Genomic DNA, 16,905 nt, shown 5'->3' on the forward strand with positions numbered 1-16,905 from the left:
TCCCATGCTATTGTAATACTGCCAAAAATGACATTCCAGTGAATGTAGTTATATGCTTTTCCATGCCAAAAAAAACACATAGGAACCACAAGAAAAAACTCACAAACCCTCTAATATGTATGTAAGGACAAAGACTTAATCTATTAATCCACAGCAAGGACAGACTTAGCAATACATCGTTCTTTTTGAATCACAGCTCTACTAATTAGAAAACATCTCCTTTCCAGCATTGTGGCATACACTTTCCCAAAGAGGGTGAACAGTATAATTCTTCTGGGACTGGAGCACACCGTTGTTACCTTTTTAAAGATAGGGACCATATCACTAATTTGCCATTACAGAAGTAATGTCCATATTTGAGATGTCGCTAAAGTCTGCTAAACACAATACTAACAAAATCCACTGTCTTTAGCATTTTTGGGTGGGTCTCGTCTACTCATAGCTTTGCCACTATGAAATAATGCATGTCATGGTGACATCTTCTAAAGAATGGATACATTTCCAGTTGTTTGTGACATTACCTCCTCCAAAAAGGGATTATCCATCAGGTTTAGGATATTCTTCAAAGTGTTTTTTCTACCTCTCATGACAACATCCCCAGCTAATATCAGCTTTCCTCCACCTTTCTGAGAATAGTTTGACCAATATCTCCCCACCACATACTCTTGCACTACACTGCTACAGAAAGGGACTGCTGTATACAGTTCCTTGCTGCTTATGTTATTACAGCATGTTTTTTTTTGAATATTTACACTGGTGGTCCATTTCTAGTTACACTACTACATCTCTTACTAATTTATTTACTTACTCACTTAAGTTTGTTGAGCAGGATAATGGACTGATCCATAGGAGACCCACTTCAACCATAGTCCAGGTGTTAAAACACAACAAGAGAGAAACATAACAACATAATCCATGGGACCGGACAACATCCCAGGCTGCGTTTTACACGAACTTCAAAAGGAACTGGCTCCCCACTTAAACACCATGTTCAATAATAGCCTCGCATCACGCGTTGTGCCCACTGAATGGCGCACAGCAACAGTTATCCCACTCAACAAAGGGGGAGGCACCACTGATCCAAGGAACTATCGACCTATTAGCCTGACGAGCCTGGTCTGCAAGGCCATGGAACGTATCATCATGGAACTCATAAACAACGACATTGGTAACCTCCAAACTCTGGATCCCACCCAGTTTGGGTTTGTGAAAGGCATATCATGCCTCCTGAACCTGATCGACTTCTTTGCGGCAGTCACCAAAGCCGTGGATGAGGGTAAGGTGGTTCACACAGCCTATCTTGACCTCGCCAAGGCTTTCGACACCATCCCCCATTCTGGAATTACAGCTAAACTCACTAAACTAGGTATAAATCCCTACGTCACAAGATGGGTTGCCAACTAGCTCACTGACAGAACTCACAATGTAAAAGTTGCAAACTCCAAATCTGACCTCAAGGCAGTGACAAGTGGAGTGCCACAGGGTTCCGTCCTGGGACCGCTCCTGTTTGGTATTTACTTCTCTGAAGTACAGGCTAACACAGAAGGCCTCTGGCTGACGAAGTTCGCAGATGACTGCAAACTAGGAGCCACAGTGTCCCCAAATGATGTGGACATCCTACAGAAGGGCCTCACTAAGACAGGTGCCTGGTGTCAGAGCCATGGCCTTCAAGCTCAATGCCAAAAAGTGCAGTGTTATCCCCTTTGGTAAAAACTCTGTACCCATGAACTACCATATAGGCATCAATCTACTTAACACCGAATGCATGATAAGAGACCTTGGGACCCAGGTGGACAGTAGTCTCTCCTTTGATAGTCACATCGCCACAGTAGTCAGGAAATCCTTCTATGTGGCACACCTCATCATAAAAGGTTTCTCATCCAGGAAAAAAGAGGTCATTGTTCCCCTCTACTCGTCACTCATTAGACCCATTATTGAGTACAATGCCCCTTTTGGAATGTACCTCACAAGCCATCTGCAGCAGCTGGAAAGGCCACAGAAGTACCTCACAAAGAGGATTACTGGCCTCAAACAAATGCCCTACACTGACCGCCTCAAAAAACTCCAGCTGTACTCTGCAGCATATCGCCTACTCCGAGGTGATCTCTGCCTAACATATAAAGCTATGTCAAACCCAGAGCTGTTGGAAATGCTACACCTAAAGAAATCCCAATCCCTCCAAGCTACACACTCTGGGGACCTAAACCTTGTCACCACAATAAACAGAGCATGCTGGAGGGATAGATTCCTGTCCCAGAGACTTCCTATACTCTGGAACAAACTACCCATCTATGTCAAGCAAAGTTCTTCATTAGCACTCTTCAAGAAAAATCTTGATGAGTGGATGGGAAACAGGAAATATACCCCGGGGATCACTTCTGTGTCTCTGCTGGGCAGTGGCACAGGAAAATAACTTTCTTGGGTGGCGTAAGCTATGGTACCTTGCTGGCTTGGCTTACGAAGGCCCTTGGGCCGATAGCCTAGTACCTATCTATGAACCTATAAAATAATACAAAATAATAGCACAACAAATGTAAATAAAAGGAACATAGTTAATAATAAATAAAAGGAAAGTAATATTAAGTAATTTCAGTATAGGTACATGAATATTCAAGGACAGTAATATACATTAAGCAGAAAATAGTATCAAGCAAGTTGCATACCTGATAACTGATATATACATATGAAAACTGTTCAGTATGAATACCAAGAAATTCTTGTAAAATTATAACATATAACTTCAAAAAGGGACAGAAAAAGTTGTTTGTTAAATTAATAAGTATAGACTGGGGCTATGTGTAGAAGGAGAATGCAGGGTATGTTAACATCAACTCAGCTAACTTCAAATGTTCTACCTCTTACAATTACTATTATGCAGCATAACGTAATATAAACAGCCAGCAATTCTTGCTTTAATTGATACCTACCATTCTGGTTAGTATTTTTCACTTGTCAGTAAACAGCATATAGCTTTAGATGCATCACTCAGAAAATTGTGTATGTTGGGGGTCTATATCATTTTATCAAAGGTTAATTTCCATGAACCTTTGTTCATCTAACCATATACACTGAATGTTCACTTCCATGAACGTTCATTTCAACAAATTACTTTCTCGGGGAAAGTAACAGGTTGCCCAGCATTAGAAATTTGCTCTCTTCTGCACTGTACTGCGACACTGGAGTTGGTATATATAGCTGGAGGGTGAAGGGGCTCAGACCATTCTGCTTTAGTTCCTGCAAAGGCCATTGTTATATGCATTAGTGTTAACGTTGCTGTTTTACTTATTACTGTATTCTCAGTATACTCTGACTGTGAACAAGCTTTTCTGTCAACACCTTCAATGGAAAAAGACTCTGCTCAGATGGAAATTCACAAATAAACAGTCAAATACTTTTTTGTAAATGTCTACCAACTTCTGCAGTTTTCTAACCTTTTTTTTATGCTATCCTGCATTACCCAAGATGTAAAACTCTTGTTCTATTATTTTAATTTGCAGTCTATAGGACATCTAATTTACTAACAACTATTCACCTATTATTTTTTAAAAACTTGTTTGTATGTAATCATGTTACTTTTTTAGTTTAGTCTGTACAGAAATAGGTGTGTTCTTACGCTGACTGTATTTATGCAATGTACTTTATCATTATCATTGTCTGTAAATGAGCTATTTCTACATTATATCAGGGTTGTTGCTGAATAAAGTCTCACAAACAAGCCCACCCGCTCACTAAATAACCAAGTAAAATAAAAACACATGCTTATACAGGACAATGTCTTCCTGTCAAACAAAAATGCCACATAATGTAACAAACTGCTTTCTCATATTCTTGCTAGATCTTTCTCCCAAATTAAAAACAGCACTACTACTACAGCAGTATCCGATGTGTGCACATGAGGAGTCAATACACATTAAATACAGCAATATTCCCAGGTCAAAATCTTCTGCTAGCAACCTGAAAACAAGAAAACTGCACAGGAAACTAAGATAACCAGGCAGACTTCACAAGAGGAAGACCAGGTGGAATTTCAGTACCTGCCATTAAAGCCTTTCTTGGTGGTATTGTCTTTAAAACTGGAGTTCACTAAACTGAGCTACTTTTCTTTAAAGGATAGGCAGAAGTAAAGTAGCAGTTTTACTTAAAAATTGCTACTTTACTTCTACCTAGCCTTAACTCTGAGCGGTTGGACATGCTCCACTTAAATAAATTTCAATCCCTCAGAGCCACATGCTCCAGGGATCTAAACCTTGTCATCACAATGAACAAAACATGCTGCAGGGATAGGTTCCTGACCCAGAGACTCCCCATACTCTGGAATAGACTGCCCATACATGTCAAGCAGAGCGCCTCATTGGCCCTCTTCATTATGATTGGATGGGAGAGGGGATCATGTCAGTCGCCCTGGTAGACAGGGGTCCAGAGAAGTAAATATTGTGGGAAGAAATATTCAGGGAATTGTTATGGCTAGGCTTGCATAGGCCCTAGGGCTGATAGCCTAGTACCAACCTATGAACCTATAAGATATAGAACTGATAGAACACAGGCAGTTTCTGAAGCGTGGGCTCACAAGTGCAGGTGCAGGTGAAGGCTGCTTTCTAACAATACCTTGTCCTGTTTGGGTACAGCATTTTCACAGAATTAACAATGGTGTCATCTTCAAACCTAAGCTGTCATAAACATTGTTTTACAGGGATGGTAAGATCTCCATTTTTAAAGAAATAAAGAATATAGAATGAAGCCAAAGTTACAGCTGTTTACATTTATAAAAAAAATGCTTTCTTGTTCCTGAAGGGAACAAGGCTCCTTTTGTTGTACTTACTTAATGCACTTGCTAGCTTGGGTGCCATTTCCTGCTAACTAGTTTGATGGAGATGGCATTTCAGCTCTGACTATTACACTGAACTTTGGGGTTATTATGGCACTGGATATAATCAACAAGTTGGAAGCATTCCTCCTGAAGAATAAGGGATTCCCAGCTGCTGAATTTTGCATTATGACAGCAGAGAGGTGGGCACTTCAAAAAGCAGAAGTAATGATGGCAGTGTCTTCCAGCTATACTTGAAGATACAACAAGTTCAGAAAAGGCAGGTATGGTTTTGCAGAAGGAAAAGGCATGGTAAAAACAAGGGAAGGACACAGGCTCTAGTGGCTGTATACCTTATACAGAAGTGTTCTTGGTTAACAAGCCTTGTACCAAGGTCTCCACTAACTGACTGGCCATCCCCCACAGCCTATTTTATTTTTTCAAACATTTGTCAATCTCCCCACCTCTAGTACTAATTTTCACTCCTCTCTCTCCAGATAACTCTCACAGACTCAGGGAACCTGATGTTATTACTGCAGCCAGTGACAGGACCTTTTTTCTTAAAACAAGGGGAATTCAACTCGGAATGTGGATTCAGTATTAGAGCTTGGTGTACAGCATGCAGTGATGCCTCGTATGTCATACTTGGTGCAGTTCATTTCTCTCCCCACAACCATGTTCATTTTTTAGGGAAAGTGACGAGGTCAGACAAGAGAATGACAATCTATGCTTCCAAAACAAGCCCGTTACTTCAGAACTCAAAGCATGACACCAACATGTAGTTTCCTAATGGAGAAACAGGACCCAATTGAGACAACAAAACGAGTAACCAGAACAGCAGATAGTTAGGTACGTGGTGGATGGGAACTAGGGATGTGGACTTTCAAAATTAGAAGAAAGCCACAAGCAGAACAGCAACCAAGCAGAGAATAATATGCGGTTTAAAACACACATATGATATAAATACCAACCTTTGCACTATGTGCAGATACTGTAGTTGTGACATATGGAGTTCGGTTCTTCTGCAGAAGATCTATGTAGACTTCAGCTCCATCACCTCCTCGAACTCGAAGTAAGCTCAGCAACTCATTAACATCATGATGAATCCTAAATTCACTCATTTTTCCACCTCAAGCCCCATAAAACTTGGGGGACACGGTCTAAATAAATGAGATGGTCCAATAAAAAGTTTAACTATATATTTAGAAATGTTGTAGTAAAACACTTTATAATCTATTAAAAAACACAAACTGCACAACTCCCTGTTGATCTTAATTATCAAGTAGTAATATTTGTCATTAAAAAATTACTGCAATCACTCATAAATTCAGATAAATGTACTTATAAAGCATGTTTCAAGAATTAAATGTTACCCATGGAAGGTAAGCTAAAAGTCTCACTCAAAAAGAAAAAGACTATCTGTTCCTAACAAACCAGAGACAGTAACTGAGTAAAAGACACACTAATGGTGCATCATTACAGCACTATATCAATCTTCCTCACATGACAATATTTCTAAGAGCACCACGAATAAGATAAATGCCCTGGCTTGAAAAGGACAAGTATACTATTATCATAAGCTGGGTACTTACCATCACAATGTCTCAGGTTCTTCTGTATGCTAACAGATCCAAGGGAGATAAGTTCATGCTTTTGTTAGGCTTTGCAGCAAAGCAGCTACTTCTCATACTACATGCTTCTAATGCTAAGCAAAACTGGTACTTCACTTCCCCCTCCACAAGTGAAAGATATTCAAGGACTACTTTGCAAACAGCTGTAGGAAATAAACGCATACTGCTCACCTACTAGTTTGAGAATAACAGGATCTAATCATTTGTTTAAAATATGGAGAGCTTTGTTAGTTTCAGTGCTGATGCATCAACAACTTGACCAAATTCTTTTTTCTTAATTTTTTTTATTTGGTTTGAAAACCATAGATAAACAAATCAATTATAAAACATCAAGCAAACACGAAGACCCACTGTATAAGCGCTCCTTCCCTCAAGAATAAATAATAATAAAATCCAACTAGTCCAATAAGAGAAGGAACGGCCAAGCGACATAAACATATGCTAAAATATAAAAAACGAAAAACTGCAACGTATAAAAACCAAACACTGTGTTTATTCACGAGGTAAGCGCTTTCACAATACTTGCTTCATCAGACCTTTAATACACTGAACAACAATTAGGTCTATATATACTTATTCAAAATTCAAGTAAACCAATCACAGATAAAAAACAATCAAGGACATAATCAACTACAACTGCAAACTACCTCACTCTCTAAAACAATGAACCTCTATACAACATATGAAATATGTAAAACAAAAACAAAAAATATATTGATAAGAACGCAATGAAAATACAAGAGAAACACACAATAAAAAATAAACTTTAAATAAACAATTTATTTAGGAACCCTTCTCTTCTTCAATAAGGGTTTAATACTGGCTCGTTCATTGAGCCCTTTACCTTTGTCAGCTCTGAGCCTAATCATCCAATTATTTTCTTTAAACTCAGTATGATTCCTAATGTCCCCCTGTCTAATCATGGGTGTTACAACATCAATGACTCTAAATAAAAATATGTGTTCTAAGCCACATTTCTTAACATGCTTAGAAAGGGCACTGTGGTCAGTCCCTTTTCGTATGTGGTAAATATGTTCCCTCATGCGCTCTCTTAACGATCTATTCGTTTTTCCAACATAAAACGAAGAACAGAGCCCACACTCAGCTAAGTAGACCACATTCATGCTGCCACAGTCAGCATTAGTCCTGAACACAAACCTTCTACCAGTATCTGGATGTTCAAAAGAATCAGATTCATTAATGAACCCACAAAAATTACACATACCACATGGTCGTGTCCTACCTATCTCTACCAACTCACTTGAATTACTGCTACTGCTGCATAATAGCCTCTTAAGATTTTTAGTATTCCTGTAACAAAACTTTGGCGCCTCACCAACAATCTCTCCAATATGGGAATCAACTTGTAAAATAGGCCAATATAAACTAAAAATATCTCTAAGGGCTTGATAGTCTCTAGTATAGAATAAAGGTATCTTAACCTGCTTCATGGTTCTACCACTATTATTTAATTCAGACCTCACATTGGGACCAAAGTAAGGGGCTGCTACACTGTCCCTAAGTGAGTCTAAATCTGACCAACAACTAGAGATCTCATGTTGATTATAACCTCGCTCTATCAGTCTCTGTGTGAGGGAATCCTTCTCCAACTGAAAGCCTTCAGACATAGGGTTCAGTCTAGAGGCTCGAATGCCCTGGCCACGAATAAGGTTCCGAAAAACATAATTAGGATGCATACTTGTCCTATGCAACAATGTGTTCCTAAAACATGTCTTCCGGAACACCCCAGTATTAATAATAGGTCCTGGGAGCTTCTCTATGAACAACTCCAAATATTCAATTCTTGTCGCTGAAAAGGACATAGTAAACTTCAAATGCTCACAAAGATCATTCATATTTACATGAAATAAATTCAACTCTTGAATACTACCTCTCCACAGAAAAAACAAATCGTCAACAAATCGACAATAAAAAAGAACATGGGTTATAAACTCTTGCATTTTAAACAGCACCACATTCTCCCAATGAGCCAGGAACATATTGGGGTTGTTTGTGGCAACACCGTTACTGATGATCGAGATAACTTGCATCCTGTTAGTTTGAAGACTCCTATTGGTCTACAGGAACGTTTTTCATCATATTTGGATCGTGAGAGGGTGTTACCATGGTGTTTGGATGTTAATCCAATGGTTGATGCTGACGTCAGACAACCGAGGTATGATATAGAGGAATTACAACGGCATTTGGCTTCTGTTGAGCACAACTTCATGCAGTTAAAAAGGTTACAACTTCAACGCCAACATTTTGAATACTGTCTTGAGCACAAGATTGTTCCTCGTGGACTTCGCATTCTTAATATGCCTACACAAGGTTCGCTGTACCCGGAGTTGTTGGTTAGGTGGCAGCGTTTGAACCTGGAGGTGAGTGCGAAGTACATGTTGCTATTAAATGATTTTTTTGGTCCTGAAGAGGACAAGTTAAGAACAGAATTGGAACAGCAGCAAGAGCGCTTGTTTCTGAGTTTTCCCAGTGAGGTTTTGAGTCCCTTACTGGAGAGTATGCTTGATGGGGTAGCTGTGCTTGAAAGGAAATTGTCTGCACAGAAACGCATTAAAATTCTGAGGGACACTAATGATTTTAGTGTTGGACATGTGTTTTTTTGGCCACGGACTAATCCCCTTACTCAACCGAGAGACAGTTCCAGGGGTGAGAGAACTGCCAATAATCAGAAGAATGAGGTAGCCATGAGTTTGGCTGCACAGCCTCAGACTGTAACTGTGAACTTAGTTGGTAAACCGTCTAGGAATGGCTCGGTTGTTACTTCCGAGGAGGTGTTGTTAACTGCACCCATTGATTCCGCTAACCCCAAAGTCTCTTTGGGGGAAACAGTGACTGTGAATAACTCTGACTCTTTGACTAAAGTGATTACTGTTGGTAATGATAATGTTTTAGGTCATGAAGAACGGAATTTATTTCCGAATGTAATTGTTGATAATAATGTTGCTAGTAATAGGAGATCTAATGAAAGGGTTGTTCGCCCTAAGTCACGTAATATTGCTGATCAACAATCTGTTGTTTCCAGTGTTCCCTTGACTGGTAACCACTTGGGAGACCTCCCCTTTCCCTTACCCGTTCGCCCCCAGGGTTTTGGGAGAAGGAACAGGTCTATGAGCAGGGGGCGCCAGAAGAGGAAATTGTATGGGGAACATCAACAGACCCAAACATTAAAGAAAATATGGGGGGGGAGATGTGATGTCTTTAGTTGTCAATATTTCAACTCATACATTGAGTCCGTCTGAGTTGAACCTGTTGTGTAAGGGCCTCACTTTTATTCCTTCCACGAATAGTAAATTGACTGATACTGTATTAGATTTGAAAATGTTCTGTAGAAGTGTAATGTTAGAACTTCTATATGGCAATTCTAAGGTTGAAAATTCTGTTAGTAATGTTAATCGTCCAGGTTTCTGTTTTAAAACGTTAAGTACATATGTCCCTATCAATCATCCTTTGATAGAAGCATATATGAAACTGACAGAAGATGAATTATTTTTATATTATGAAGGAAGTTTGGGTAGATACAGAGATGGTTTAAGATACAATTTAACCTTTAGTGAAAGGAAAGCTCTGGAAGAGATTAGAGCTAATTCTAGCATCATTGTGAGACCAGCCGACAAAGGTGGCTCGGTTGTTGTTATGGATTATGCACAGTATGGTGATACCATGATAGCAATGTTGAATGATCACAAGTTTTATCAGGAAATCAATGCAGACAATGTCTGTGATGTGATCAGACTTATTCAGACATCGGTTGCTGAGGCCTTTCAGTTGGGGTTGGTTTCTGAAGAGACTTGCAAGTTCTTTAATGTCTCTGACCCGTTAATTCCCATGATACAGGGACTCCCGAAAATTCATAAGAATTTGGAGAATCCCCCGATGCGCCCGATAGTTTCAGGTGGTGGTTGGAGTACAGAACCATTGTCGATTTTTATTGAGAAACACTTAAGACCTGTTATTAATATGAACAAAGTTGTACTCCAAGACTCCAAACAGTTCTTGTTGGACTTGTATGAATGTATTAATTCTACGAAAGATGTGGAGGACATAGTTTTTGTTACCATGGACGTTCAGTCCCTCTTCACCATGATACCGAATGATCTAGGCATTGGTTATATACATGAGTATCTGGAGTTACATAGTAGTTATGATATGAACCTTATAGGCTTGCTTTGTTTTTTCTTAGAATTAATTTTACAGAACAATATTTTTACATTCCATGACAGGTTTTATATCCAGAAACACGGCGTAGCTATGGGCACTTCGTGTGCCAATAGCTACGCCAATATGTTCCTGGCTCATTGGGAGAATGTGGTGCTGTTTAAAATGCAAGAGTTTATAACCCATGTTCTTTTTTATCGTCGATTTGTTGACGATTTGTTTTTTCTGTGGAGAGGTAGTATTCAAGAGTTGAATTTATTTCATGTAAATATGAATGATCTTTGTGAGCATTTGAAGTTTACTATGTCCTTTTCAGCGACAAGAATTGAATATTTGGAGTTGTTCATAGAGAAGTTCCCAGGACTTATTATTAATACTGGGGTGTTCCAGAAGACATGTTTTAGGAACACATTGTTGCATAGGACAAGTATGCATCCTAATTATGTTTTTCGGAACCTTATTCGTGGCCAGGGCATTCGAGCCTCTAGACTGAACCCTATGTCTGAAGGCTTTCAGTTGGAGAAGGATTCCCTCACACAGAGACTGACAGAGCGAGGTTATAATCAACATGAGATCTCTAGTTGTTGGTCAGATTTAGACTCACTTAGGGACAGTGTAGCAGCCCCTTACTTTGGTCCCAATGTGAGGTCTGAATTAAATAATAGTGGTAGAACCATGAAGCAGGTTAAGATACCTTTATTCTATACTAGAGACTATCAAGCCCTTAGAGATATTTTTAGTTTATATTGGCCTATTTTACAAGTTGATTCCCATATTGGAGAGATTGTTGGTGAGGCGCCTAAGTTTTGTTACAGGAACACTAAAAATCTTAAGAGGCTATTATGCAGCAGTAGCAGTAATTCAAGTGAGTTGGTAGAGATAGGTAGGACACGACCATGTGGTATGTGTAATTTTTGTGGGTTCATTAATGAATCTTATTTTTTGAACATCCAGATACTGGTAGAAGGTTTGTGTTCAGGACTAATGCTGACTGTGGCAGCATGAATGTGGTCTACTTAGCTGAGTGTGGGCTCTGTTCTTCGTTTTATGTTGGAAAAACGAATAGATCGTTAAGAGAGCGTATGAGGGAACATATTTACCACATACGCAAAGGGACTGACCACAGTGCCCTTTCTAAGCATGTTAAGAAATGTGGCTTAGAACACATATTTTTATTTAGAGTCATTGATGTTGTAACACCCACGATTAGACAGGGGGACATTAGGAATCACACTGAGTTTAAAGAAAATAATTGGATGATTAGGCTCAGAGCTGACAAAGGTAAAGGGCTCAATGAACGAGCCAGTATTAAACCCTTATTGAAGAAGAGAAGGGTTCCTAAATAAATTGTTTATTTAAAGTTTATTTTTTATTGTGTGTTTCTCTTGTATTTTCATTGCGTTCTTATCAATATATTTTTTGTTTTTGTTTTACATATTTCATATGTTGTATAGAGGTTCATTGTTTGAGAGTGAGGTAGTTTGCAGTTGTAGTTGATTATGTCCTTGATTGGTTTACTTGAATTTTGAATAAGTATATATAGACCTAATTGTTGTTCAGTGTATTAAAGGTCTGATGAAGCAAGTATTGTGAAAGCGCTTACCTTGTGAATAAACACAGTGTTTGGTTTTTATACGTTGCAGTTTTTCGTTTTTTATATTTTAGCATATGTTTATGTCGCTTGGCCGTTCCTTCTCTTATTGGACTAGTTGGATTCAATTATAAAACAAACAACTATTTACATAGTATAAAACCAAAATAATGCTCCCAGGAAGTAAATGCTCTTTGTGCAAAAGTAAATAGTCCAAATAAACATATAAATAGCAGAAGACCAAAGCAAGGTTGTACTCCAAATATCAAAATACACATGTAACTGTAGGAAAATGAACAAATAGAAATGGCAAACTGCTGAAAATCGATTGAATGAAATAACTGGCAAGCGCTTTCACCCATAAGGGCTTTTTCAAGCGAAATACAAATTCATCAGTGTAAAAATTTAAACTTAAGTAGGCAGTAAAAACGTTGTCATCTTAGTGACATCACTTCCCATACCATAGTCAATTTAAGGAACAATCAAATTTAAAAGCAAGTTCAACATAATATAATAATATAATATATATTAAAATTCAAATAAATGTATATCAACAAACACTAGTGAGTGTATAAAATAAAAATAAATGATACAATTACAAAAACACACAATCTTAATAAATCTAGTCAAGCTCACATCTTTCCGTATAATTCTTGGTATCCCCTCCTCTAACACTGGGTGTGTTCATCTGTAAAACTTGAAACCTAAAACCATGTGATATGGATGTCTCTAAAACATGTTTCGAGAGGGCATTTGTGATGGTCCAGCTCCCTAATTCTATCCTTGAGCCGTCTGTCCGTTTTGCCAACGTTTTTACTGCCTATTTAAGTTTACATTTTTACACTGATGAATTTGTATTTGGCTTGAAAAAGCCCTTATGGGTAAAAGCGCTTGCCAGTTACTTCATTAAATCGATTTTCAGCAGTTTGCCGTTTCTATTTGTTCATTTTCCTACAGTTACATGTGTATTTTGATATTTGGAGTAAAGCCTTGCTTTGCTCTTCTGCTATTTTTATGTTTATTTGAACTATTTACATAGGTTCACAGCTGATCAACACAAAGTTATACATATCAACAACAATTAATCTTTTTCAAGTCAGTCTCTAAAAAGCTTGACCAAATTCTGATCTGTACTCAGTTCATTCTCTATTAATTCCATCCCAGAAGCCAGTGTCTGGACTCCCTGAAGGAAACAGTCAAATCACCACTTTCCTATTACACCTATACAAGAATTAGACAATAAAAGCAAACAGCCACATTTCCCCCAGCTTTGCTACTTTTTCGTTTTAAAGATGACTTCACAGTCTGCAGATATTATAAATCCTGCATATCCAATTTAGTTTTATCATTCAGCTATTTTCCAATGGGCCATTGCTGTGTATGTAAACAATTAACATTTGTCTATTTTCTGACAGGTCTGTATTATTTTGTTGAATGGCTATTCAGTGAATAGCCATTCAAACACCTATTTATCAAAGACGCTCTTCATCAGACGATGAATTTTAACTAAGGCAAACTGGCAGTTGGCCACAGTCTGGAATTTGCCCTTTTCCCCACTGTAGTACGATCTCGGAGTTGGTATATTTAGTTGTGTGTGTGGAGGGGTGTAACTCGCCACCTTGGCAGGTTTTAAATTTTATTTTTGTTTTTGCGGTCCCTCAGTTGGTCAACCGCTTGTTTGCCCTACTTAAAATTCACTGTATGATGAAGAGCGGCTTCAATTAATAGGTGTTGTACAAATGGTTATTCGCTGAATAGCCATTTGACGAAGTGATACAGACACTATTCCACACTCCTACTTGCTTTCAACCACAATTTATATTAGTCAGTCAGGGTGGCACAGTGGTGCTATAGTTAGCACTGCTGTTTCACAAAGCTTGGCTCTCTGGCTTGGTTTTTGTGGGTGTTGTCTCCTGTGAACATTTTACATGCCTACACCCACGCAGTATCTTTGCAAGTTTTTTGCCAATCTCTGGTTTCCTGTCAAATCTCTCTCTCACACACACACACACACACACACACACACACACACACACACTGACAGATTAAATGGAGATCCTCTAAACTGCCCATAATTGTGTGAGCACCCTGAGATGAACCCACACCCTCTCCAGGATTCTCTGCTTTATACCTATTGCTCACAGGACAGGTTGCAGGTTTTGGCTCCTTGTGAATTTGAGCAGGATTAACAGGGTATCAAAATGAATATGGTAATGGCAGCACATTTAACCTAAAATGTACAATTTTCATATGAGAATTTGTCTATCCTTTAGTTAGCTGTATCTGTTTTTTTTCTGTATCAATAATAAACAGGTCCATAAATGAACAAAACTTAACGCATGGTAAGTAAACTAATCAACTACTTTTATATTCAGAACAATGTCAGCAAGTGACCATATCAATTAGTTTTCATAGGTTAACAGCACTTTTAAGGAGCGGCAGAGATCATAATGAACTACATTGAGCAGATACCAATACCCAACAGGATGGGTGGTATTGGCAATACTAAACTATCCAGAGGCATTCTGAGGCCAAAACAGGTAGAGGTCTTTACTGACTGTGGAAGGTCCAGATGTCATTACTTACAAAATGAGCTACCTAAATCATCATACTGCATGTTTTATTATAGCAATATTGAAACATTATTTGAGTTTTTATGTCATATAGTTCACTTGTTGGTAATGCCTTAATTTTAAATCCCAAACCAGCAGCTATCCAATGAACTGGATAAGTCAAGTGCCTGGAAGAGCAGGCTGGACTTTTAGAAGAATGCATTAATTATGAGTCATGTTTAACTGATATGAAATACATGTAGCGTGTTTATTATACTCCAAAATGTGAAAAAAATACCCAGTTATGCACTGTTCTGCTGTGAGACCTGATCACAACATCCTTCAAAGGATAAGAACCTTCGTAGTGCATGAAGCACCACAACTATGTTTTGAAATCAGTGAAAAGACAAGCTTGCCAAGCACCTTTCTGATTCAACATTGTTAAGCACTAATCTTGTGTTACAGCATTAACAGTGCTCAGCAGTCAAGTACAGTAAGCCATTGAAGCATAGCCATTTGAAATGTCGAGACCCACTAAAGTCCTGAAACACGGAGAATGAATAGTCAAAAAACAGACTTACATATATGAAGTCCAAGATGGTCATTTCTCAGAATATTGCATTTTCTTTGAGGTATGACAATCTTGGAATTGGTATATATAAATTTGAGGGTGTAGAAGGCTTCACCCCCACATAGCGGGGTGCAGGGGACTTCACCCTACAAACAAAGAATTTTAAAGGAGAAGAGCAATCGTCGAGATTCACTCTTTTCCTTGGTTTTTGGTCTTTTTTTTTTTTGCTGGCTTGTCGACACTCAGCATTTTAAGTGCTAGCATTTCAATAAGGAGCCCTGTTAAACAGTTTATTATGCCTATTATTTTAAGCCTGAATTGTTTACCACCTTCCCAATAAAAATGCTATTCTTGGGTGGCCACTGCCTACATACCTCTCAACTGTGAGTTTACAGACTTCCCTCATATTTTTGCTTTACGTTCATAATTTTTTGATTTTCTAGTAAATCGCTGTGGATTAATTAATATAGTCAATAATGCCACAAATTCACATTTATTGTTCAGAATATAAATGTTGATGCAAACCTGCTTTATTAAATTTTTCAATGAAATGGAGGAATATGTATAAACTGTCCCCTACTTTGATCCTTTGTCCATGTAATATTTTTGGATTCGTCTACAATTCTTAAAGCAAAAAAGTTGACATGTACAAAATGCTTTACCACCTTTCAAAGCCACTAAACATTTCATGCTCCTAATTTTTGTAACTGATAGTAAGTAGGTTAAAGCTCCATGCATTATAAAGAATTATGATGCATATGCAGATTTACTTTTTTGTCTTGTTCTTAATAGTTGCATGTATGTCGTTTGTCTTGTTCTTAATAGTTTTATGTATGTCATTTACATTCGTACTTGGAGAGTCACTGAAACCAGAGTCAAGTTCCTTGCATGGGTGCATACTTGGCCAATAAATGTGATTCTGATCAGGACCCAATTGTAACCTTTTATGATGTGTTCTAAACATAGATGTGAAGAGTCAACACAAAGTAAATTTCTTGGGATCCACGTTGCAGATACCTAATAAGCTGGTTATAATTGGAGGCCAAGTCATAATCCTCTAGGTTATACAACTTTATTTTAATGTTATACAACTTCTAAAAGTTGTTTTGATCAGGTCTAATGCTGTAACACACAATATGAAGTCACCACAAGACAGTGTCAACAGCATTTTACAGTTTAGAAAGCTGTAATATACACTGACGCCACAGAAAAAAAAGAAATACGACAGGCTGAAGTGTCGAACACGTTTTAAACCTCTTTGCCATTTGTGTAACGACCTTCAGGATTGTAATACACTGTTTAGTAAAAGGATTGTGTAATTTACCTCACTTGCTCCTTAGCCCAACACACTGTTTTTTATGTTGTTCCTAGTGGCAGAGTCCTGCTATGAGGATGAATTTTGACTGGGTTACTCATAACCATCATGTGCACTCCCTTAAAGAGATTGTGCAGGATGCTCCTAGCTTGCTGCTCCTGAAATTATGAATCATGCTGCTAGCAGAACACTGAACAAACAGCATTACACAATCCCTTTAAGAAAACGTGCATGAAGTTTGCTCATAGACTGACCGGGTTCCTCT

The 16,905-nt window shown here is 38.2% G+C and overlaps 1 protein-coding gene across 2 annotated transcripts in view; it reads right to left on the bottom strand.

Annotated features, from left to right (window-relative positions):
• TUBGCP2 (tubulin gamma complex associated protein 2) overlaps positions 1-16,905 on the bottom strand; it is a 1,158,397-nt gene that overhangs the window by 1,134,873 nt on the left and 6,619 nt on the right. For both annotated transcript variants that reach the window (XM_044056780.1, XM_044056781.1), the window contains exon 2: positions 5,776-5,964. In XM_044056780.1, coding sequence (XP_043912715.1) covers positions 5,776-5,925 — 150 coding nt within the window. In that variant the 5' untranslated portion in view covers positions 5,926-5,964. The remainder of the gene's footprint in view (positions 1-5,775; positions 5,965-16,905) is intronic.

Source organism: Protopterus annectens, chromosome 14.part0, assembly GCF_019279795.1.
Source record: "Protopterus annectens isolate FY-2018-M chromosome 14.part0, PAN1.0, whole genome shotgun sequence".
NCBI classification, from domain to species: domain Eukaryota; kingdom Metazoa; phylum Chordata; order Ceratodontiformes; family Protopteridae; genus Protopterus; species Protopterus annectens.